Source organism: Polyodon spathula, chromosome 1, assembly GCF_017654505.1.
Source record: "Polyodon spathula isolate WHYD16114869_AA chromosome 1, ASM1765450v1, whole genome shotgun sequence".
Taxonomy (NCBI): Eukaryota; Metazoa; Chordata; class Actinopteri; order Acipenseriformes; family Polyodontidae; genus Polyodon; species Polyodon spathula.
The window spans coordinates 70,287,292-70,311,949 of NC_054534.1; the positions used below are offsets into that span (position 1 = coordinate 70,287,292).

The 24,658-nt window shown below is 36.1% G+C and overlaps 1 protein-coding gene and 1 non-coding gene across 3 annotated transcripts in view; one reads left to right on the forward strand and one right to left on the reverse strand.

Moving 5' to 3' along the window:
- The window catches only part of LOC121321819 (TBC domain-containing protein kinase-like protein), a 70,698-nt gene extending 46,167 nt beyond the window's left edge, over nucleotides 1–24,531 (forward strand). For both annotated transcript variants that reach the window (XM_041261048.1, XM_041261057.1), the window contains exons 23-26: nucleotides 832–1,004; nucleotides 6,781–6,956; nucleotides 10,704–10,863; nucleotides 24,238–24,531. In XM_041261048.1, coding sequence (XP_041116982.1) covers nucleotides 832–1,004; nucleotides 6,781–6,956; nucleotides 10,704–10,863; nucleotides 24,238–24,348 — 620 coding nt within the window. In that variant the 3' untranslated portion in view covers nucleotides 24,349–24,531. The remainder of the gene's footprint in view (nucleotides 1–831; nucleotides 1,005–6,780; nucleotides 6,957–10,703; nucleotides 10,864–24,237) is intronic.
- Nucleotides 1,652–1,775, reverse strand: LOC121326030. Its single transcript, XR_005951411.1, has one exon. It is a non-coding gene; the product is annotated as a U6atac minor spliceosomal RNA (small nuclear RNA).
- Nucleotides 24,532–24,658: the final 127 nt, after the last annotated feature.

Below are 24,658 nucleotides of genomic sequence, written 5' to 3' on the forward strand. Positions count from 1 at the left end.
AGTAAAAGCCTTTTGTCACAAATCGATAGGGAGTGCAGTTCATAATCATCTTAATGTTATTTATTAGCAATGGTCACTGTTCTCCATTTCATGTTCTTTTCTCAGTACATTAAAAAAAACAAAACTAAAAATAGGAAAGTTGTGTCATTTATATACATGCATTGTACTGTATTGGGATGATAGTAGTATTCAAACTGTCTGATTTTACTGTGTAGAAACTATACTTAATTTTGCATTTTTAGCTGGGAGGGAGATGTATGTTTCTGTTGTTGTTTCAGTGTAGTTAGAGGTGGACAGGTTGACTAGCTGGATGTGACCTTCATCTGGGTCCATTTAGTACTTTTTTAATCAGATTAAATCAGAACTGGGTTGAGGAAAATTTCTTTACAGCGTTTTGTCAGCAATCCTGAGTAAGAGTAAGGATTGGCATTAAAGAAAAAATGTAATTTAATTATTTTTTTCATATCAAGAATTGTAATTGACCTTCTAGCTAAAGATAGAATTTGCTGAAGTCCTAGGATTAAAAAAATCCTCTTTCATATTTCATGGTGTGTGTGTGTGTGTGTGTGTGTGTGTGTGTGTGTGTGTGTGTGTGTGCCTTACAGATAGTGATAAATACCAGTCTCCTGATTAGTTCAACACAAATAAAGAAACATTGGTTGCTGTAAAAAAAAAAAAAAAAAAAAAAATGAAAATAATTTAAACTTGCAGTACACTCACATAAAATGTTAAAATTCAGAACTCTTTGTTATAAAAATAAATTGCAGACATATCTAGTTACCTTTCCAGATATGCTAACTTACAGATATGTTTCCTTTCTTTGTTTTAAAGAAATTGATATAGAGCGATGTGTACGGGAATCAATCAACCTTTTTTGTTGGACACCCAAAAGTGCCACTTACAGGCAGCATGCCCAGCCACCCAGACCTGCGAACGACAACAATGGATTTAACAAAACATCTTATTATTCCACGGACTATGAAGATCTCCCCAAAACAGACCTGGTAAGTGCATAGATCCAGTAATCTAATGCTACAGTATCTTTTTCCAAACCATAATGACAATAATTTGAATATAGGGGACTAGAATTGCTAGAGCTGAGTATCTGAAAACCAGATTTCTAAATCTGGACAGAAGTTTATATACCAAGACTGAAGTGCCTTGCAGCAAATATTTTGAAGAAATAAACATAAAATAATCAAAACTATTACATCATCATCTTGTAAAATCACAATCATTATGTTTAAACTGTAACCCCAAAAACTTATCCCAGACCAATGTCTGGCAGGCTGGAATTCATAATCAAATGACTTTGCATTATGAACTTTCATTGCATTTAAATAAAAGCTTTATGACGAAAGCAATTTTTTTCAGTTTGACTTTTAAAAAAGTCAAGATACTACTTACAATGCAATATTGTTGGTTAATGTTCTCAAACTCAGAAGTAATTGGTTTTCTTTACAGAGAGATGAGGACATACTCTAAATGTTTAAACCTTTTTTGCCAACCTATTTGAAATATAAGAATTAAGACAATACTTTTTAGGTACATTGGTGTGGTGTGTAGCAAAATATTACCCTATTATTATTATTATTATTATTATTATTATTATTATTATTATTATTATTATTATTATTATTATTATTTGTAGTAGTCGTAGTAGTTAGAGATGCCACAAAGTAAGTGGCAAAGCCTTAACCGTATGTGTGTTGAAAGCCACTAGAACCTCTTCCATCCTTGTCAAGGGAGTGCTAACCTTCTCTCCTTTTGTAGTCGTAGTAGTAATACTAATAATCCTATTCTTTTGTCCTCCATAAATAAAACAAGAAACCAGAGGAGAAATGGCTGGTATGCAATTCATAGAGGGATACTTATTTCCCAAAGCCTCTATGATCTTAACAGTTAAACTAACAAAGCTAGAGTCCAGACAGCTACCGACCATTCAGCAGTTGAATACAATGTTAAATATGCTACGACAGGTAAGGTTTACTCTAGGGAAGTCCCAACTCCTTTAATCAAAAATTGACTATGCACAGTCTCCTGGATAGAAGCTCTGTCATTTAGAAATTCCTTAAAATCTTTATGAACCTAATCCACACTGTCCTTTGTCATTTAATAATATTTTGAACTCCTTGGCTGTGTTCTTGTTATGTCTGTGTCTGGCAACTTGTAAATAAAATGTTTATTGCCTAGATAACCAAATTTGCCTAGATAACGCAATTTGCCTAGATAACCAAATTTTATCAAAATTCATAATACCAATAGGTTTAAAGTAAAGCAGTACTTGTATAACGTATGTAAGTAAGTGTTTGTATTCCCCTTGTAACACACCCTTTAATAAATGTGAGTGTCCCTGTATGGATACAAAGTTTTAGATTACTTGATGAAACACACACAGATATTGGTTCATACAATAGCTAAATGGTAATCAGTGCATCTGAAATGTGTTTCATTCCAGTGAACCCTGGTTTCAGTGATAAATGTGTTTAAAAAAAAAACAAAAACAAAAAAACAAATAAAAAACAGGAACTATGGTTGGACAAAACAACTATCCTCTCACTTTGCATCCAGAACTTGCTAAGTAAGCTTACATTACTGTACCACATTTCCAGGTTGTCAGTATGCATTTGCAAAAGCATTTTGTTTTTGATAGTTAACTCCTTGGCCCTTGGTGTTGACAGTAACAGGAAATGAGAACCCTCCCTAATTTACATGCCGTCCTCTGCACGTATTGTATAGCTATGCTCTTTATGGTAATCGTTAAATTACAGTTTGTATGATACTAATATATATTTCTTGTGCTAATATCATATAGAATATATTGGTTACAATAACCATGATATTTTACACCCATACCAAGTTGCTCTGTAGTGAAATGGCCAGTATGCGTCTGATTCAGTGCACCTAGTTCAGGCTATGTGGTTTCCAGTGAAGCATGACAGACAGTCTTGTAAAATTGCATTCTGTTGCAATTCAATGGGCTGCATGGCGTATTTAACAATACCACTAAATCCAGATTGGAAACCATAATTCTGATAAGTGACATAGATTTATTATGGTTAACCTTTAGAACCCCTTTGTGAGACCATTTTAGTACTTCTTCAATACTAGAATTTTGGAGAATGTCTTTAGAAATTGCACCCAAGTCCGCAGGTTTTTGTACAGCTACACCCATCTACCGGTTTCTACAGCTATGGCCAAAAGTTTTGCATCACCTAGAATTTTAGGATTGAGACCAAAAAACCCCAAACAACTATGTGAACATAATTTAAATCTTTTATGTAACATCATGTAATGAAATAAACTACAAACTTATATCGCAAAAGCCTACTGGACGCCATAATAGTAGTACAGTATTTCATGTTCGATTTCAAAATGTCTCATGTTTCAATTTTTGTTTTTCGTTAAGTATATAGAAAACTACAAAGCGATATGTAATTTAATATGTTAACCTAACATTATTCAACAGGTTTCATTCGACTTTAAGTTATTAATTATATAGGGTGATGCAAAATTTTTGGCCATAGCTGTGCAGTTGTTGCATTATCTAACGAGGGAAGACAGTGGTGTTGAATGAGTATTGTTCTCTAGTAGACCATAGTCGATTCTACAACATACAGAGCTACGCTTAATGTAGAAACAAAGCTCACATCCTAAGAAGCATTCAGTTTAATTAGCCAGCAGCCTTGTTTATTAATCTTTCCTGCACAAGTATCCTCACAGAACTTGGCTTCTGTTTTGCTGAGTTAGTGCCTGACTCACAAATACTTCGCCTTGCATAGCTTCTGGTGAGTTGAGCGTTTTGGTCGTCTCATCCGGGGGGGTTGTATGTGTTTGTGTGTGTATATATACTGAACAAAAATATAAACGCAACATGCAACAAGTTCAAAGATTTTACTGAGTTACAGTTCATATAAGGAAATCAGTCAATTGAAATAAATTCATTAGGCCCTAATCTATGGATTTCACATGACTGGGAATACAGATATGCATCTGTTGGTCACAGATTCCTTAAAAAAAAAGGTAGGGGAGTGGATCAAAAAACCAGTCAGTATCTTGTTTTACCATCATTTGCCTCATGCAGCCGACACATCTCCTTCGCATAGAGTTGATCAGGCTGTTGCTTGTGGCCTGTGGAATGTTGTCCCACTCCTCTTCAATGGCTGTGCGAAGTTGCTGGATATTGGCAGGAACTGGAACATTCTGTCGTACACGTCGATCCAGAACATGCTTAATGGGTGACATGTCTGGTGAGTATGCAGGCCATAGAAGAACTGGGACATTTTCAGCTTCCAGGAATTGTGTACAGATCCTTGCGACATGGGGCCGTGCATTATCATGCTGAAACATGAGGTGATTGCGGCAGATGAATGGCACGATAATGGGCCTCAGGATCTCTTCACGGTATCTCTGTGCATTCAAATTGCCATCATTAAAATTCAATTGTGTTCATTGTCCGTAGCTTTTGCTTGCCCATACCATAACCCCACCGCCACCATGGGGCACTCTTTTCACAATGTTGACATCAGCAAACCACTCGCCCACACGATGCCATACACTCTGTCTGCCATCTGCCCAGTACAGTTGAAACTGGGATTCATCTGTGAAGAGCACACTTCTCCAGCGTGCCACTGGCCATCGAAGGTGAGCATTTGCCCACTGAAGTCGGTTACGACGCCGAACTGCAGTCAGGTCAAGACCCTTGTGAGGACGACGAGCACGCAGATGAGCTTCCCTGAGACTGTTTCTGACAGTTTGTGCAGAAATTCTTCGGTTGTGCAAACCCACAGTTTCATCAGCTGTCCGAGTGGCTGGTCTCAGACGATCCCGCAGGTGAAGAAGCTGGATGTGGAGGTCCTGGGCTGGCGTGGTTACACGTGGTCTGCGATTGTGAGGCCTGTTTGACGTACAGCCAAATTCTCTAAAACAACGTTGGAGGCAGTTTATGGTAGAGAAATGAACATTCAATTTTCTGGCAACAGCTCTGGTGGACATTCCTGCAGTCAGCATGCCAATTGCACGCTCCCTCAAAACTTGAGACATCTGTGACATTGTGTTGTGTGACAAAACTGCACATTTTAGAGTGGCCTTTTATTGTCCCCAGCACAAGATTCACCTGTGTAATGATCATGCTGTTTAATCAGCTTCTTGATGTGCGACACCTGTCAGGTGGATGGATTATCTTGGCAAAGGAGAAATGCTCACTAACAGGGATATAAAGTAATTTGTGCACAAAATTTGAGAGAAATAAGCTTTTTGTGCATGAAGAAAATTTCTGGGACCTTTTATTTCAGTTCATGAAACATGGGACCAACACTTTACATGTTGCGTTTATATTTTTGTTCAGTGTGTGTGTGTGTGTGTGTGTGTATAAATTTAAATGAATGAATTTAGAAATTATTATAAACTGATTGAAATAAACCGTTTCAGCTTTGATTGTGCATCAAAGGTTATGGTTCTTTGATCAAGGGCTATTCCTTGTTGAGTCTGTAAATCTTTAAGCAGCCTTGATGTTTGATGAAAAAGATTATACTGTACGTGCCAGCAGTCCCATACTTTCCTTATAAAAGGCAGTTAATGAAGCGAATCAACATGCTTCTGGAATGCATTAGCAAAGTGATGCAGGTGAAACTAAAATAGAGAGACCACATCTCAGATATTATACTTCATGCCGCTGTATTACCAAGTGTAATAACAGCAACTAGGTGAGACTGGAACTGCAGCAGCTGAAGGAACTTCTATAGTGTCTCAATAATGTACTGTACAGCATATGGATGCAACAGTTATGATTTTCCCAAACTGAAACCAATATTTGCATACAATTCTAAACTCAAATGATACCGATAAAATCGAACCAAAAATGTTTTTTTTTGTTGTTGTTGTTTGTTTGTTTTTGTACTGTACAATGAAAAAACGTTGGTAGTCTCAGCACTAAGCCAGCAGCATTTTCTGGAGCTCATCACACACTTCTCTGTGTACCCTAACCTAAAACTTTTTTTTTTTCTTTTTAATGCACTGAAAAGCTGATGCTGAAAGCTTTTGAGTTTTTCATTTTTTTTTAATTTTATTTAATTTATTTTTATATTGTTGAGTCTGTCACTTCTGTTAAATTACTCTGTGTAGATCTAATAAATGCATGTTTTTTTTAGGATATCCAAATAAATCTAGACGTGGTTGCTGTACTGGTTGATTTTATTTTATTTTTTCATCTTGAACCTAGTTCCATTTCATACACGACAGAAATCAAAAGCTGTAGTGTATCGTGACATATTCTACGGTAACAGAGCGATCCAATTATAAGTTTATAAATGTTGTGATGGTGTATAATTATTCTAAACTACAAGTCTCTGTGCCACATATTTGTGATGAAGGGTGTCATCAGCTCACCAGTTGTGGAATTACAGGTTTCCCATCATAATTGAAGGAAATGATAAGGCTAGTATTTTGTGTTGACCCATTAATGGTTTCTGGTCATTGACACAATGTGATGCTAGGCTGTTGGATAAGTGGAAGGCAAAGTAAAATACATTTTAGGTACAACTTGTGATTTATACATTATGTTATGACAGGAGTTAACCAGGATACAGCACTTTTTATTCCCACTCATTGCTGTGTGTTTTGTGTTATAGTCAGTCTTCAGTTTCATCAGTTGCATTACACATTTTAAAAGATATGTTTTTAGTGCATATGAAGGAGTGGTATAAGAAAATGAGCCTGACTCTGTTGTAGACAAAAGGGGATGGCAGTAGAAGATAACAGGTGTTTCTTTTTTGTCACCAGTCTCGTGAACCTGTACAGCTAAGCGAGCTGAAGGCAGAGGTGTCCCCGCGGATTTCAGCCGAAGATCTGATCAGCCTTTGTGAGCTGACAGGTCTCAGCCATTCCAAGACTCCCACCAAGAAGACCAAATCAAGCAAACCCAAGATACTGGTGGTCGATATTCGCAGTGGGGAAGAGTATCCTTTTCGTTCTAACATGTTTGTATGCTCAGATTGAACATTTTGGCTGTTAGTGACAGATATAATTGCTATTAGTTTCTGTATTTTAATTAAACTTCACTTTCATTAGGAAAAAACATTCTCCAGTCCAGTTCAGTTTTCACTTTTGGCTTTCATGAAGCCAATTTATCACAACTTAACACTTCGTGAGTTACAAGATAGGAGACCAACCTAAGTATATTCTATACTTCACATAGGAAGCTATTTGGAGTTAAGTGAAGATCTTATTACGTGTAACACAGGAATGGGGGGAAACAAAAGCATATCCACCAAACTTATAAATCCGTGGCAGGACATGCTTCATCACAGTCAGAAAAAGAAAGTTGTGTCTGGAAAACTAAAATATCAACAGCGGACAATAAAGGCTCGCGTTTTTGTGTTAAGAGAATGTTTAAAGAAAAAAAAAAACTTAGATTTCCTAACTTTAACATCCTATTTCTATCACTTTTGAAGCTTGAGAAGTTTTTGTCAAAATGTTTGTTAATCCCCCATTCAGCGAGAGAAAAAATCTATTTTGAAAGAACGGATTATCTAGTCCATATTGCACAGCAGGTCATGGAAATATTGACATGGTAGTAATCCTCATTTATTATCTTAACTAAACATAGAAAGAAAGGAATAATATTGTTAGTAGTTTGGAGAGCAACTTTGCCTTCTATTGTGATTTTTACCACTTTGAGTCTGTTACCCCCATCCCACTCCCACTCTCAGAGACAGACAGACACATTCATGTGTAATCATTTATCATACAGAATATAACATTTTATGACTGCAACAAAGCTGTGCCCTGTAACCTAAGTTCATAAACCATTTTAATCTAACTATGTGTTCTCTAGTTGATAAAATTACTGGTGATTTTTCCTAGACATAAAAGACATATATTTACAAAAGTCTTCAGTAGTACAATCACATTTTTGTGATCTCACTGAGAAGAAATGTCTTTCTAGGCTATGCCTGTTTTTTTTTTTTTTTGCTTTCATGTGTGCCAAATGCTTTAATGGTCAAAGTCACTTTCTCATTTATCTACTTTTTTTTGGATGGCTGAACCGTACAGTAACTTGCAGTAGCAACAGTGTGTCGGATTGAACAGTCTTTCTGCAATGTAAAGTTGCTGTGTCGAATCTGATGAATGGGGGCCGATGACATACAGATAATTCAGCTTCAAGTGTCAGAGCCTGGCACCACATTAAAAATGACCCATCAACATGAACTTTTGTCCAAAAAACATGCAGATGATCAAAGTAGTTTGGGAGTGCATATTTCTTTTTTGTGTTTATTATTGTAACGCACTGCTAGATGTTTAAAGCTTCTCATGGATTCAGATATCCCAGTTGTCTGGAGGTTAATTTCTTCTCTGTTACACTGTCTAATGGACCAATTGGAATTAATAACAGTAGCTCCAAGAAGGATTTAAATTTTGCTTTAAGTTGTAAAACTCACCAGAAGCTATGAAAGGTGAAGTATTCGTGAGTCAGGCACTAACTCAGCAAACAGAAGCCAAGTTCTGTGAGACTTGTACAGGAAAGATTAATAAACAAGGCTGCTGGTAATTAAACTGAATGCTTCTTTACGACGGGTACTGCAAATGGTACCAAAGATATTAGAAGTAGCGATTTGATATTCTGTTTTTAAAGGTGTTTTATTTGAGAAACATGATTTATTTTTATTTTTTTTAAACGAACTACAAAAAACCATAAACACAATAAATAAAATAAAATATAAAGATTGGTCAAAGCTGCTGAATCTGAGAATGAAGTTTAATTAAACTGTGCTTTAAAGTTAGAAAACAAAATACTCCTTGAGGTCAGTGAAATGTTAGCGCTAAGTGTTTTAAGAGCGCTAGAACTGTTAATCTTTGTGGATTAGTGGAGGGGTCTTGTTAAGGCAAGCCTTGATGATTAAAATCCTTCAATGAGCTCCCAAAAGAGGGGGCTCTTGGGATAGATGGTAAGATAATAAAGTAGACTTAGGTACTTGGTACCAGCATTGCCTCATAGGATTTTAACCTATGACTAATCCACAGCTATAATGTTTACTTTAGTAAAAACTTAATTATGTGCAAAAAATTCCAAAAAGAGATACAATGTTACTATAATATATATCTTTTTACAACTAAATCTTTGATAATGTTTGTTTTTAAATGTTCCATTTGAGTGCAAGGCTATTCATTCTATCTTTATGTTACACATTTCTGGAAGTGCAGTATAAATACAAGGACATATCTCATTTGAAACAATTATTACCATTGAATGTGTATATAAATGATAATACTGTACTATACTATACTGTATTCAATGTTTTCTGTTTTCCTACTTTCCAGCTTTTGTCCTGTAAAACCTCTTTATTACTCCAGCTTCCAGCACTTTCACTTCCAATGAATCTGCATATATCCCCTAATAAACATTTGCCTAGGAGAACAATTATATGCTGCTTAAAGTTGTGACAATAAATTTGGAATTGCAAGTCAGAGAGAGAGATTAATTGATTCTAACTAGAATGCACTGATTGCAGTGAGCTCATTGGCACAAAATCAGAAATGCTACCTTACCAAAATAGAAACTGTTATGACAGCTTAATTTATGACACAAGAAAGTTTACTACTAATCGTTTATCATTAGAACCAGCTACTGAAAGGGAAATAAGAGACATTAAAAAAGAAAAATGAAACAGTATTGATTCTGTTTAGATAAAAACCAAGGGCTTCCTCTTTCTCCTATGGGATTAGCTGGACTGGCTGTTGGTTTGTGAAGAAGTGTCTTGCTATGTTTATTAATAAAATGGAAAGAAAGAAATAGCTCCTGTTCCATAAGATCACTTTGTGTTTTTGTTTAACATCAGTTTTTAGTATGCTATATTTGGGTTATCTGCTACTAACTTCAGTACTGTTTTGTTCTTTGTGGTACATACTGTTTTTGCTCTTTCTTCTTGATATGTTAGGTTTGATTACTCTTTTCTAGTGTGGTCCACTTTAATTTCCTTATTTTTAAACCCCTCTTTGCTCAATTCCTTTTGCATGTGGAAACAATATAAAAGTAAATACAAATATTAAGGTTTGTTGCTGCATTTTTTTTTTTTTTTTTTTTTTGCACTGGGATTATACAGAAAATATGCCCCTAAAAATACATAATTCGTTTTAACAAGACCATTTAGACAGAAATGATTTGTTTAGAAAGTGGTGATGGAGTGAGGTTATATCTGTATTTGAATGACATTTTCAGTTAGCGATTATAAGCAATTATCTTGAATGTTAATTGTGACTTTCTCCCTTGTTAGCTGTTCTTTATCTAATGCATATTATCTTTTATTCCATGTCTGCTGTTTGCACTCCGACTTTCTAAAATAAAGCCATGGTGCTGTTTTTTTTTTTTTTTTGCTATATGTTGTTCATTTGTGTCACTGGTGCGAGACATCCAAGTTACTGTTGTGCAGTATCCTTCCAAGTCCTGTTCATCCAGCAACTCCTCTTATCTTGCATTCAAGGGATCTCATTTAATTGAGTCAGTTAAACAACTGTCACATGTTTTTTTTTATTTCCTAATTTAGTAATGATTATTTATTGTCATATTTGATCAGCTTTTATTGAGACATTACAGTATGTAAATTATAATTGTATTAGTTTGTTGGGGTTTCCAGGAACATACGGTAGCAATTCATCATAAGCTGTACCGTCCATGTTCTGTTTTGCCTTGACTATATTCTTTCCAGTTTTAACCGAGGCCATATACCAGGCAGCATAAACATTCCCTATAGCACAGCCTTCGGACCGGAGGGAGAGCTGGTCCAGTGTGGCGCCATGACAACTCTCCAGAGCTTCAAGGGAAGAGTCATTGTGGTTGTCAGCCATGCGGTGAAGAGTGCAGCCATTGTAAGTACCTTTCATCTATTCATCTATTAAGTGTTATGTACATAACTTACACTTAGGTATGAGAGAGTCAATAATAAGTGGATTTCTTTCCCAATTGAATATGCTAGCATCAGAAAATGTGGGACAAAGTGCTCTTTCTTTCAATATGTATACCACAAGAGCTTGAACTGTCTAACCAAGGTGAAAATGTGAATAGTTGTTAAGGACGCTCTTGGGGAAGACTAGCAATGCAGTAAAAGTTCAGTAAATCAGAGTAACTAGTGTCAGAGTAACAGTATATCAAATAGAAAAGAAAGTGTCGTTACAACAGTCCTTTTAAAAAATGGTACGAAACCTTGTATTACTACAAGCCTGATGTAAAAGTAATGGTAAAACCAATTGAGACTCAAAGCAGGTGCACTACAGTATTACTATTCACTCAGCCATGACAGACTCACTTGTTATCTAATTTCACAATTAATGTAGTTTAGATTTAAACGTTTAATAAATGTGTGAACACTAGAACACAATACAGATCAGTTCCGACAGGTAAAGCTTTGAACTTTGATCTTCCTGAATCCCTTATTCAGTGAAATCTCCTCTTAAGGACAGGAAGGCGTTTTTAAAATTGCATAAACAAAGCAAGAGAAACTAAAGATTCATTACATGCTCCTTTAGACAATACCCTGAATTTTTGGCAAATACTGTAACGGTGCACATCTGCATTTAATTCCATATTTTGTCTATATTGTAATGCGTTTGAAATGTATTCTCTTTAGTTTTAGTTTTACAGACTGGTCATCCAAAGCACTAGACTCTCAAAGAACTAAAAGTTATTGTAAGAACAAGACATTCAAAATTATTGCTAATTAAGTTTGAGTCACAAATAGCATTCATATAATATTACCATTAATATATCATTAGCCTGCTTTCAGTAAGCTACTGAATTGATCACTGTCTTTGATTACCATTGTTAAAAATAAAAAAAAGAAACAGGTTCCTGAATGTTTCTAAAATCTGAAATCGCTTGATTGTCTTCAAGTAATCAATCTTAAAGGGTAAGTTTTTGTGTAAATGATGAATGCCCACTTTTTTTTATTAACCTAATTAACCAATGACTGTTTCCAGCATCTTTAGAAACATCTATTTGTACTGTCTGAGTCAACAGGATTTCTGGGCCTCTCAAACAAAGAAAAAAACTTTTAAATTAAGCTTTTCCTATAAGTGGCAGGCATCAGTGCCTTAATGTCTTGTTTTATTTCACAGCTTTCTTGCACTTGAGGTTGACTTGACTTGTTGTTTTTCTTGTGTTGTTTAAAGTGACTTGTGATTAGAACCACCATATTCCAGGAGAGGAATATCTAAAACTGCTACAAAGTACTGGTTTGATAAACTCAAGAATACTTGATTTCTTGTTTGGACCAGAATTTCTTTGGTAACTTAGTTTGTTAATTTACTTGGATTTCTATCTCAATTGAGTTTCACACACAAACCACGCTGTACTTTGAAAACCCTGCATTGTTGGTCCATTAACTATTACTTTGCGATCATTAAAAAGCTGAAAAGGCACTTTTATAGAGACCGTTTATCCTTTAAATCAATTCAAACCAATTATATCCTGACTGCTCTCAAGTACTACAACTGAATTAAGTGACCGGAAAGACCTAAGGTCAGGAAACAGATTGAGTGGACTTGCTGTTTGTTTCTTTGCTTTAAAGGGCTGTATATGTTTATTTCAGAGGATTTACAGGAGGGAACTTGATTGCCAATTCAGAACTAAAAATAGCGAAGGATATTTTGATTTTTCAACCCCAAAACATCATATTTTGCCATAAGAAATAAGACATGGTCTTATTGATATGAACATTCGTGCATGACAGGATTGCTGTTCATTTAGGTGTGGAACCCTGCCTCACGAAAATATTCACCTTCTGTTAGTGCTGTGGCAAGTCTTCCGCAAGTTTGCTGTAAACTTGTGGTGAATATTAACGACAAACCCTCCACAAGGTTGCTTTTTCACATGCAAATTAGATGTTCTGGCAAACAGCTGCATCCATCTTCTGGCAAACAGTTGTAATTAGAGTGAATATTTTATTAAAGCCATAGGCCACTATATGTATTAATGGAGTCAAGTGAGTTTCAGTACACATAATTGTATATACTGTATTTTACCAGCAGTTGGTTCAAATATGTAGCACACAGTTTTGACTTAAACACATGTACATGAACTTAAACTAGCATCAATTAAATGATCATTTTCAGGGTTTTATTATTGGTGGTAAAGAAAAATATAGAATGTACACACTATATACACCATTGTTCAATCAATTACAACTCAACATTCAAAGCAACTGTGAAGGCAACGATTTTCCAACAGATTTTCAATTTACAACTTACAACAATAGAAAACCAGAACTGCCTTCAGGTAAAACTAAGAAGCTAGGTTAAGCAGTGAAACAAAAAAATCTGTCAGACAACGTGTTTTTTTTTTTGTTTGTTTTTTGTTTTTTTGGGGATGCTTGCACGATAGGCAATCCGATTATTTACTCAAGATAACATTCTATGCTTTAATCAAACAGCGGTTTCTCAATCGAGATTCCGCTCACAGATCATCCCGGTAAAACACGCTTAGAGGGATCAATGTTTTTCATTGGTAATGCTTGAGTGATTTCCATGGTGACGTACACGTAAACATTGCTTGTGACCAAATCCCGCGAGAATTGTCCCGTGTAACACCCCTGACAGCTCAAGCGCTCTGGTATATGTCACATGACTGTGTCTTCTCCACTGAAATGAATGGTAAAAAGGACACTACGACAGCCAAAGTATATACTTTTATATTGAAGGGTGTGCATTTTTAAACAAAGTTACAGACTGGAATTACAAGCTACTGTACTCTGCTCACCAAGATTCACATTTTGTTATCTGGTTGCTGCCTTTATTAAATCGTTAACGTTATTTCCCAACCCAGGACAATAAATAAATAAATAAATAAATCGAATACCATAGTTATTATCACTGACTCAGATTTAGCAAGTAGCATGTTGTCGTCGCTTTTTTTCATTTCTTTAATGTGATTAATAAAATGTACCGGTAATTTTATTTTAAATGTATGGTTCTTGCTTGTAACTTACAGTACCGAGTGCAGCAACAGTCTCGGATCCAAACCGTCAGCCGAGTGTAGATACACTATTTACACCCTCACTATATGGTGCAATTATAGGATTAAATACTGATTTAAAAAAAAAAAAAAAAAAAAAAAAAACTGCTGCTGATGTTGGCTCGTACACCTCTATGCAATGGACACGGCAAAGCAACATTTTATTTATTTATTTATTTATTTTAAAATAAGGAACCAAAATTTCAATTAACATTTGCAATTGAAACAAATTTGTTGGGGCGGTTGTTGTACTGTGTTCTTCAACGAATAGGATAGGATACAGCCAGAATACTGGATGCAGCATGCCAGAAATAGGTACTGTACTTGTAATTCTACTTTGCATAATCTCAACACTGTTATTAATATTATTAGTGTTAGTAGCGACAAATACTGTAATAATAAAGAAAATCAAAGAATAAAACAGTACTAATATTAATAGTTTAGCTAATGCCTTTATCCAAGGTGACTTCCTTATCTTACTCCAGCAGCTTAGATTGTTCGTTTTGGATTGTCCTTTTACTATAGTGAACAAAAGGCTTTGGACCAAAACAGGGTTGTTATAGTGAGGATGTACTGTATTTATTATTTGACTTATATGCTTAATACACGACACTTGCACATTTTAATAAATAATGTGTGCACATTTGTTATTTCATTTTTGTTATTTTTCACCACACATAGTGTTCAACATTTAACAGAGGGTATAAATAAGTTCCAATATCATCCATTACAAAAAAAGTAACATACTGCAAGTATACTTGTGCCAGAATTGTCTGGTTTTAGTATACTATTGGTACCATTATTCTATGCTATTTTGGCACAAGTATACTTGTAGTATACAACTTTGTATATTTTTTTTTGTAAATAATGCAACGTAGTTCTCAAATATTGGACATTTCTTAGATTGTATCTTACTTCTCTTTTGCATACCTGCATTGTCTCTTGCTAGATTGCACCTCCAGATTCTGACAAATACTTCTAGAAAACCAGGAGCAACTTCTGCTCTGGATCAAAAGGCTATAATGCTCTGCGGCTGCCCACTTATGTGGATAACTATCAAAAAACTAGTAGAAACTAACTAAAACACAAGTCTGGGAAAAACAAATGGAAATCTGGACACCAGCTGCATCAAAGATAGGAAATATTTCTGCTAAAGAGCACTGTCCAGTACAAGAAGGGGACATTTCACATAGCTGTTTTTGTGTTTTTATTTGTTTGATAATTTACTGATGATGAAAGTAGAATCACTTTAAATGATGGGCATAAAAAAAGAAATATTCTATAATGTAGTATTTACTGTTAGGAACATTTGTTGTATAATAACTAGAGAAATTGATCCATTTTGACAGCACTAATACTAGATGTATATATATATATATATATATATATATATATATATATATATATATATATATATATATATATATGTGTGTGTGTGTGTGTGGGTGTGTATGTGTATATTATCCTATATATATACTCCCTCACCTGTATATATATATATATATATATATATATATATATATATATATATATATATGTACACACACAGTGGCTTGCAAAAGTATTCAGACCCCTGACCAATTCTCTCATATTACTGAATTACAAATGGTACATTGAAATTTCGTTCTGTTCGATATTTTATTTTAAAACACTTAAACTCAAAATCAATTATTGTAAGGTGACATTGGTTTTATGTTGGGAAATATTTTTAAGAAGAATAAAAAACTGAAATATCTTGCTTGCATAAGTATTCAACCCCCACACATTAATATTTGGTAGAGCCACCTTTCGCTGCAATAACAGCTTTAAGTCTTTTGGGGTAAGTATGTACGTGTCGGCGTGATTTTGGCCTATTCTTCTTGGCAGATTTGCTCCAGGTTGTTCAGGTTGGTTGGACAACGCTTGTGGACTGCTTTGGAAGCTCCCAGTTTGGACTGATGAAAGAAATTGCCCTAACGAGGACACAATTACCTTACCATTGGCCTCCACCTGTGAACCATTAAAGTTGCTGTTACATTTTCTGGATAAAAACCCCACTGTTGAAGGATCATTGGTAAAAAAATACTTTTGCATGCCCCAATCATGCTTAGCTTCTAAACCTTAACTAGGAGTGCCCTTAAATAGAAAGTTCTTTATGACCATCGTCACAAACATTTAACAGTCTAGGGCAATTCTGAGAGTTTCACTGAGGAGGTAAATTAGTGGTGTAGCCTACAACAAATACCAGATTCTAATCTGTTCTCCGTGGATAAGCAGGGTTAGAGCTGAAAAGCACAGAGTGAAATTTAATTATGTACTCATTGTGTAAATTACTGTTGTTAAAGGAAACTGTTACATTAAGAAGAGTGTTGCAGAACAAAGTTTATATGAGGGGCTGTGGCAAAGAGGTAATTAGTGCACAGGTGTAGAGTAGGTGCCGTGCAGGTGCAGTAATCCAATAATGAAACAGACCAAAAAGTACAGGTGAAATGTTTTCTGTTATTTTAATCCAAGGGGTCTGATAACCAAACAGTAAACAATAGGAGGGCTAGCAATGCACAGCCATGTGTATTGCTTAGTGAATAATGAAGGGTTGGAGTCCCGCAAATAACTAACAATAATCCAATACACACAAAACATAAACACAGTCACTAGCCCAAAGTGAGTGCTGTAGTGGTCGTGGTGAAAGTACAATTTATAGTTGAACAAACAGTACAGTGTTGCCCGGGTTTAGCGCTGGCCGTAAGCGAAAGCTTCTGATCATGTTAGCCGTCTAGTGAACAAATTACAGAGTTTTAGACAGATGGACAAAACAAACAAAACACTCACAGTTCTCCATAGTACAAAGGTCCTTCTGGTTTTAGAGTAACCATAATAAGGAACAGGTCACCTTGCTACGTCCCCTTATATACCATCAACCATGACCCCTTGGTTAATGAGTGCAGCCGCTTCTCCAATCCATTGCTGCCCCTTAGTTTCCCTTCCAGGGTGATGATTTAGTATAACACGTCTCCGTCCCCTTTCTAGATGGCCGACTCCCGCCTAACCCTAGGTACTCTGTTACCATTACACAGCGCTCTCACAGGTCGGGAGGGAGATCTAACACCAAGAATCATTCTATTTCTGTCATAGGGGCCTTAAGAAATAACTTAGTGCTGTAGGATTTGGTGTAAATGACTTAATATGAAGAAACTTAGTGCCTCAGCAAATCAGACAGATGTGTTTCGATCCGTCTCCTATGATCATTTGAACTGTGGTCCTGTTTTGTTTGTAGACTGTAAAGGCATATGTTTGGCAGAGGGTGTCTCATAAACGTGTCAAAACTGTCCTTGACAATGTAAACCCCCCTGCTTTTGTTAATTTATTCCAAAAACAGTCCTGAGCACATATTTGAAAAGGTGATGTAGATAGCTTGACCAACATGTTACAATCATTCCATTTTCAGCTCTCAGTTGATGTAATGCAGTGTCTCTCAATCACCTGGCAACCAGAAAATATAAACAGGGACAGTAGTGATTGCACAGAGGGGCTTAGTGTACACAGTAACAGGAGAAAAACACAGGTACATTCCTTAAACCTTTCCACCCTTTTCTAGTAAACCTTGTCAAACAGATTAACAGCCTCAGCATTTCAAATCTGTTGTCATTCATTCTGAGTAGTCTGTCATTAAAAACTTTGGTTGTGACAGAAAAAAGTTTACTCAACAGTGTTATAAAACCTACAAACTTAGACAGTATTTCAGAAAAAAAAGTGTTTGTCAATTTATACCTACTTATTTATTTTTAATTTAATTATTGATTTTCCCAGACATTTCCATTCATCTGCAAAGATCTGTCAGCTTTTTACCTGACACCACCTGCTTCTGTCACTCAGTAATCAGCCAAGCAGGTGACATTGCTTGAGTGGCGTATTATTACGTAGTATAATTATCTTGTGTTTTGAATTACTGTCCCTTGTCTGGCTGTGCTAAGGGTTATAGGATAGAAGTGCTAAGGAAAGTAAGAATTATGCATCCTGAAAATTAACTGTGCTGCACCCATTAAAAACATTTGCAAAAAAAACCCTAAAAAACAAAATACTGTAAAACTGGAACATTTCTAGAGCAAGAAATGTTTGCTAATATCACGTTTTATTAAAAAAATCCACAAAATTTAATGTGCCATGAAATATATTATTCATACATGTGCCTTACACTAAAAGAAAAAGAAGTGCAATTATTTATTGCAGCTAAAAAAAGAACTTGAAGCCCATTAGGGAAATTAAGTTGCCACAAAAAAATCCTGTTTTACAGTAGGCCTAAACTACTTCGAAATGTTTGGCCTTTTGAAGTGCACTTTGGTTAATGTTACAAAATTTGTGAGACACAACCTTACAACATTTAGTACCTCCTGAACATGGTGTATACACTGATGTAAAAAGCTTTGAAAATACCACTTGGTGGATTTTCACAGAGAAGTGAAATGGCAGCTGTCTTAAAAACTCGTAACCACGTACAGTAGTTTCATTCCACTAAGTCATTTTTTCTGGTGGTTGTAATCATTCTAGACATTGTTGTGAGCAAGATTTTCTCCACAGTATGCGTTGGTTTATTAAGGTACAAGTTTTCCTTGCACGATAAATACAGTATTTATAAAAATAAGAGACTTTTTCATGCGTATTTCCAAAATAAAAAATGATTTGTTTTCAAAATATAAATGCACACTTGTGATGGGATTTTTTTTTTTTTTTTTTTTTTTCAGTGAGTGCATTTTGTATGTGCTTTTGGAAGGATGCTTTGTTGATCTGTTCATATATAAGGCTTTGGATATGTTGCGTGCTGTGTGTTAATGTTGGTGTATAGTCGTTGGTACACAGGATATAAATGGGTCTGTAGAACACAAGTTGTTTAAAATGTATATTTGTATTTAGGCACGAGGATTGCAGAGCACTTCACATGCAGGTAAAATGTAATAATATGCGAGCACAGGGAATTGAACTTTTTTAATTCACGTGCAGTTGTACTGAGACTCCAACTGAATGATTGGTTAGCAATCAAGTCTCGGTACAGCTGCATAAAAGTTGCATGTTTTCACTCACGCGAGGTTGTGTGTTCGGTGAGTGGAGAAAGGGATTGGAGACGGAGGTTATTAATAATAATAATAATAATAATAATAATAATAATAGTTAAATATCAGCTCACCGTGTTTGTCTGTGTTAGTCCGTTTTGTTTGTCTCTTTATTTTGGCGAAAGTGCCGTGTCCTGTGTGTTTTGTCTTTACAACCTTTTATTTTCTGTCTGCTTCATTATTAAACGCTGAGCGATACCAATCGCTCAGCTTCACCAAACTCCACCGCTCTGTTGTTTATTTCCTGGTTTCTGGTCTGACGATAATGGTCTTATCATTTTGGAAGCCGGACGAGGTTTAAGCATTCCTCAACCGTTTGTGAAAAAAAGAGATTTTATCCTGCAGTGCAATTATCCTATTAAATGGAGTCATTGCATGGGACTGATATTTAGTTGTATCATTATCACCAAGCTAATAAGTAATAGACACCCATTAATGTTTAATGAGTGTGAAATTCAACTTTCACTTTATTTAAATGTAAAACGTCAACTTGCATGCTTTGCATTCAAAATCTTATACATTGGATATTAATATATATATATATTAACTGGTGAGCAGTTTTTTCAAAGGGCTCATCGAGTTGATATTTCTCGTATCACACGCTTGACCAGAGCACGACCCCAGCGCAAGCTGCCAAACTGTCAAACAGCAACACATCTCTACAATTCTTTGGTGTGTACTTGATAAAGAAACCCTTTCAAAGCCCTGCACGTCCATTGAAAATCAGATAAGAGAACCCCACGTTTCCAACACTGAAACTACTTCAGCAACAGGCTCTTAGCTTTCAATCTTCAGGCCAAACTGCATTTTCCATGAGGGAGTCCCTGTAAACATCTATAAATCGGTCACCCGAAAAATCTCCCATTTATAGACAAAGATTCTTTGTAATACACTCTGATTCTGACTCAAGGTAAGCCATTTCTCACAAAAAAAGGGTACACAGAAGTGTTAGCAAACACAAACACCCTCAGGACAAACTAGTGAACATCAAAAATGGCAAAATAGTAACAATGTTTAAGCGCGTAATTGTAAGACGCTCCCTAACCAGTTTTCAGCCTCCTCAAAAAAAAAAAAAAAAAAAACAAAAAAAAAAACAAGTTGCACCTCTCCTGACGGCAAAAAAACAACAGAACATGGCACTCTGTACACATAATGCAAACCTTATTTTAAAATTTTGTTCAAGTTATCAAAGTTGTTATTATTTTAAATAAAATTGTTTATGCAGGCTGTCTAATAACACTGGCATAAACTAAGGCTACATTCACACTGGCTTCGTTACGTTTGAAACAATGTATCAATGTACTTGCTGTTCATACTTTTCTGCAGGCAAAGGGACTGACTGAGTTCGTTTGCGTGCGAGCTGAAGTTTTTTTTTTTTTTTTTTTTAGTCATTTTCCGTTTTTTTTTTTAGGACCGAGTTTGCTTGTGTTCACAATACGGTTTGCAAGTGTACTTGGTTCGTTTATATGGTCTGTGAACTGGATGTTTACAATATCCTGCAAGGTAACTTGAAAGACGGCAGCTATTGAAGTATTGCTCCAGTTTTTAAAAGCATGTTTTAGATTCTTACATATTGGCGTGGAAGAAAGCAAGGGAACTGGAGGGAGCACTTTACTCATTTAATTAATACATTTGTTGAATGACGTGCAGTAGGAGAATAGTGCGGTATTCGGTTAAGCAACACCGCACTGTTCTCCTGGCATTCATTTGTAAAAAGACTAGAATATATTTTACTATTTTTTTTTACTTGAGTTTTATCCATTTGTTTTGCTTGGAGTTTGGTGTTCGATCAAATTCATATCAGAGCTTTAGATTCTCACACTGTCCATGTAATTAGGGTTTAAAATATGTTTTATTTTCTTCAATTTACTGACGCCGTACGCACTCCAAAGCTGTTAAAATAACAGTATATAATAACACAATAAAAGTTTAAAAATTAAACATTGCGTGTATTTATTGCAGATGATAACACCTCGTTATTTTCTTTATATTGTCCTCTTAAAACATGTTAAATACACAAAAGGACTGTGTAACAGAATGGTTAAACAAATAATCCATAAGGTTGTTTATTTATTTTTTTAATGACGCTAACACAACCTAATAAACCACTCTGCTATCATCTTGGTGAGCACACTGATGCAGTTTTGAACTTGAACAAATTGCTCAGCAGAGATTCTAAAAAATACTTCATGGGGTAGTGTGTGATCAATGAGAATTTAATGCCCACCTCTCAGATGTGTATTCAGGTCTCATATTATACACTACCCCATGCACTATTCTCTATTTATTGTTATACGTTTACACTAAATTTTTGACATTCAAAAATTAATTTCTGTTTGGACGCTGGCACTGCAACCAAACTAGTCAAACGAGATATATTTTCTGTACTCCTCTTGTTTTATTATTTTAAGCAAATCAGACATTTAGTGATGAAACAGCATGTGAAGTGTACATGGATCAACACTGGAACAGACTGAGAAATGCAGTTATTGGAAGTGTGTGTGTTGGAGCTTCTGCACTGTTGAACTTTCTTCTATTTACGCAACAGTGACTCCACCTCCACCCCCCACCCGTGGAAGTGGGGCCCCCACCCCACCTGGGAGGACCCCACCTGGACCCCCCCACCTCCACCCCCCACCTTCACCCTCTACCCCACCTCCACCCCCAAACCCACCTGGAGGTGGTGAGGTCCACACCCCCACCCCACCCCACCTCCACCCTCTTTTTAAGTTCTAATGAGTCTTGTTTATCTTTGCTGCCGGAGTTCACAGAGCATTTGCATTCCTGAGAGAGGGTTTAGAAAGCAGATTGGTAAGCCTGATTTGAAGCCATGTTTGCGGAACATGAGGACCTAAGTGGTCCCATGACATAGTTAACAGCCGGTCTACAGGTGGTATCTTCCAGTCGATCTGAGGACAGCTTTCATCTGCACTTTGCATCTATACTTTTTTTTTTTTTTTGCAACCTTTAATAAAAAAATAACTTATTTGATTTAGTGAGATAAAGATGAGTTAATCACAAAAAGTATTGTACACTAAATAACTTTTACAAAAATCTCTAAACTTTTTCAAGCAGTGAAAAGGGAAAGGGTCAACCCTCCTTGCTGAGTCCAGTCTGGATTCTGAATGCTGTAAAACAGTAATGTGCCTCCCTAATTATTTGTAGAAAACTATATGAACTGGAGAACATCTTTCGTTCACTTGTAAAAGGGCTTAGCAGGGATTAAATAGTACTTAACACCAGTTGAGGAAGATAGTGAGGACAGCCTTCTGCCTTGCCTACTTTGCTGAGGATGTTGTCGGCTCTCCCTTGGCACAGAGCCCGGGGGTGAGGATGCAGCTACTTCTGTGACAGAAGGTTCTGGGGAAGAGCACTCAATAGAGCTGTGGGGTAGCCATTTCTCAAGAGTGCAGAAGCTGTGATTAGCCAGTGCCTCCTTGGTGTGCTCTGACCCCAGGCAGGAAGAGCATCTGCTGTGCATGTCCTCAATGGGCAGATTGTCCTTGCATGTTTTACAGGGATAAAACCCGGGGATGATACAAGAAGCAAGCAATGAAATGTACAGTATTGCAGTTGTACAGTTGCTGCCTCAATCTGCTTGTACAGTGCCTATAGAAGGTCTACACCCACCCCCTTGAACTTTTTTCACATTTTGTTGTGTCAGTGCTTCAGAGTTTCATGCATTTAAATCCACCACTTATCTGCACACCATACTCCACACTGTTAAGGGGGAAAAAAAGTTTTTATTGAGAAAAAAATTATATATTAAAAATACAAAACCTAAAGGTCATAATTGGATAAGTCTCCACCACCCCCCCCCCCCCCCCCCCCCCCCCTCCCCAACCATAGGGATATATATATAATATGGTTAGAGGGCTAGACACGGAACTGTTTGTCCCGGAGTTTTTTAGAAAGTGCCTTGGTGCTTATGGTTGAGTCGTTTGCTTTGAAATGCACTACCCAGCAGAGGGAACCTACAGGAACTTCTGAATTTATCCTGAAATCATATGAATCACTACAATTTAACACAGATGGAGGCCACTGAACTTGGTATTGAATCAAGTGTTGTGATTTTTGAAGGTGATTGGTTACACCTGAGCTAATTTAAAATTGCTATTACAAGTGGGGTGGACAATTATCCAAACAAGCGATTTCAAGTTTTTATTTTTAATTAATTTTCTACAAATTTCTAGAATATTTTTTTTCACTTGGAAGTTGTGGAGTAGAATGGGTAGATAAATGAAGAAAAAAACTTTGTATTTTCATTTTAATTCCTGGCTTCAAGTGGGGAACAGCTATTACAGCGAGTAGTAAAATTTCTCGTATTTTGTGTAAAAGCAAATATATGTGAAAAATATACAGATAGAAGCAACAATGTACTCTTCTGAACAAGGCTGTCCAATCAGGTCAGGACAAGTCAGTGCCTTTGTGCTGTCGGGGGTGGGCCTTGGCTGTATCACAGGCTCGCGGAGCAGCTTTGGTATACAATATTCAGGTTTTGGGATTTTAGAGGTAAATACCCATTTGGTAATGATTACATTTCATACTTGAATGGGAACTTGTCAGGATGTTAACAATGAAAAGAGAAATTACAGGTACATTATTTATACAGTTGTAGCAACACTTATAACGCTATATTTTTCAGAGCCCCGCTACTTACTCTTTAAATGCCAGGTAACTATTTACTGTATGAATACAATGCCAGTGAGTGAAATATATACATAAAATGCCAGAAAATAGAGCTATATTAATCAAGTGCCAGGGAGGATAACTATATAAAAATTCGAGGAAGGTGAACATGTTTCTTTATTGTTCAGTAACTGTTATTGGCTTTTGTTTTAACTCCAAAAATGCCAGGTAAGCAACACAAAATCTATTTGATAAAAAACAAAACCATTGCAATTCATAGCAGAATTTACTTCAGCTCACTTTTCTTGAAATTTAAATTGACCTCAGATGGAGCTCAAGTCTTAGCTTCTCTCTCTCTCTCCTCCCTCCCCCCAAAACCTTGCTACTACCTCTTAACTGCAAAAACAAAACATGTTTTTTAGATTGTTTTTTTAACTCCCTGTCATATCACAGAAGCCTAATGAAATCCATTAATCCTGATGTTTGTCATCCACATGGCTAATTGTTTTTTCTGTGCTTTAGTTTGCAGAGCATCTAGTGAAGGTGTCTTACCCTCGGGTTTGTATTCTGGATGGAGGTATCAACAAGATGAAAGCCACATGCCTTCTCACGGTCCCCTCTCCTCAGATCTGAGCAACAACTGAACAAAAAGCATGGAGAGGGATGACTGTACCTGAGTGCAGGTCATGCAGATTATAAAAAGTCAACCCAAGATGAAAGGGCATTTTTGAAGTTACATGGTTACAGAACATTGCAGTGTTTACAAGAATTACTTTGCTGTATACTGTGTTGTCCACGTATCCACAATTAAAAAAAAAAAAAAACACATCGTTATTATATATTTTTTGTCACACATCTTGGGTTATTTATCACCTGTAGAATGCATTCTCAACTGTTCGCTAGGGTAAACATAATTTCTTTTAGAAGCGTCAATGGTTTGTTT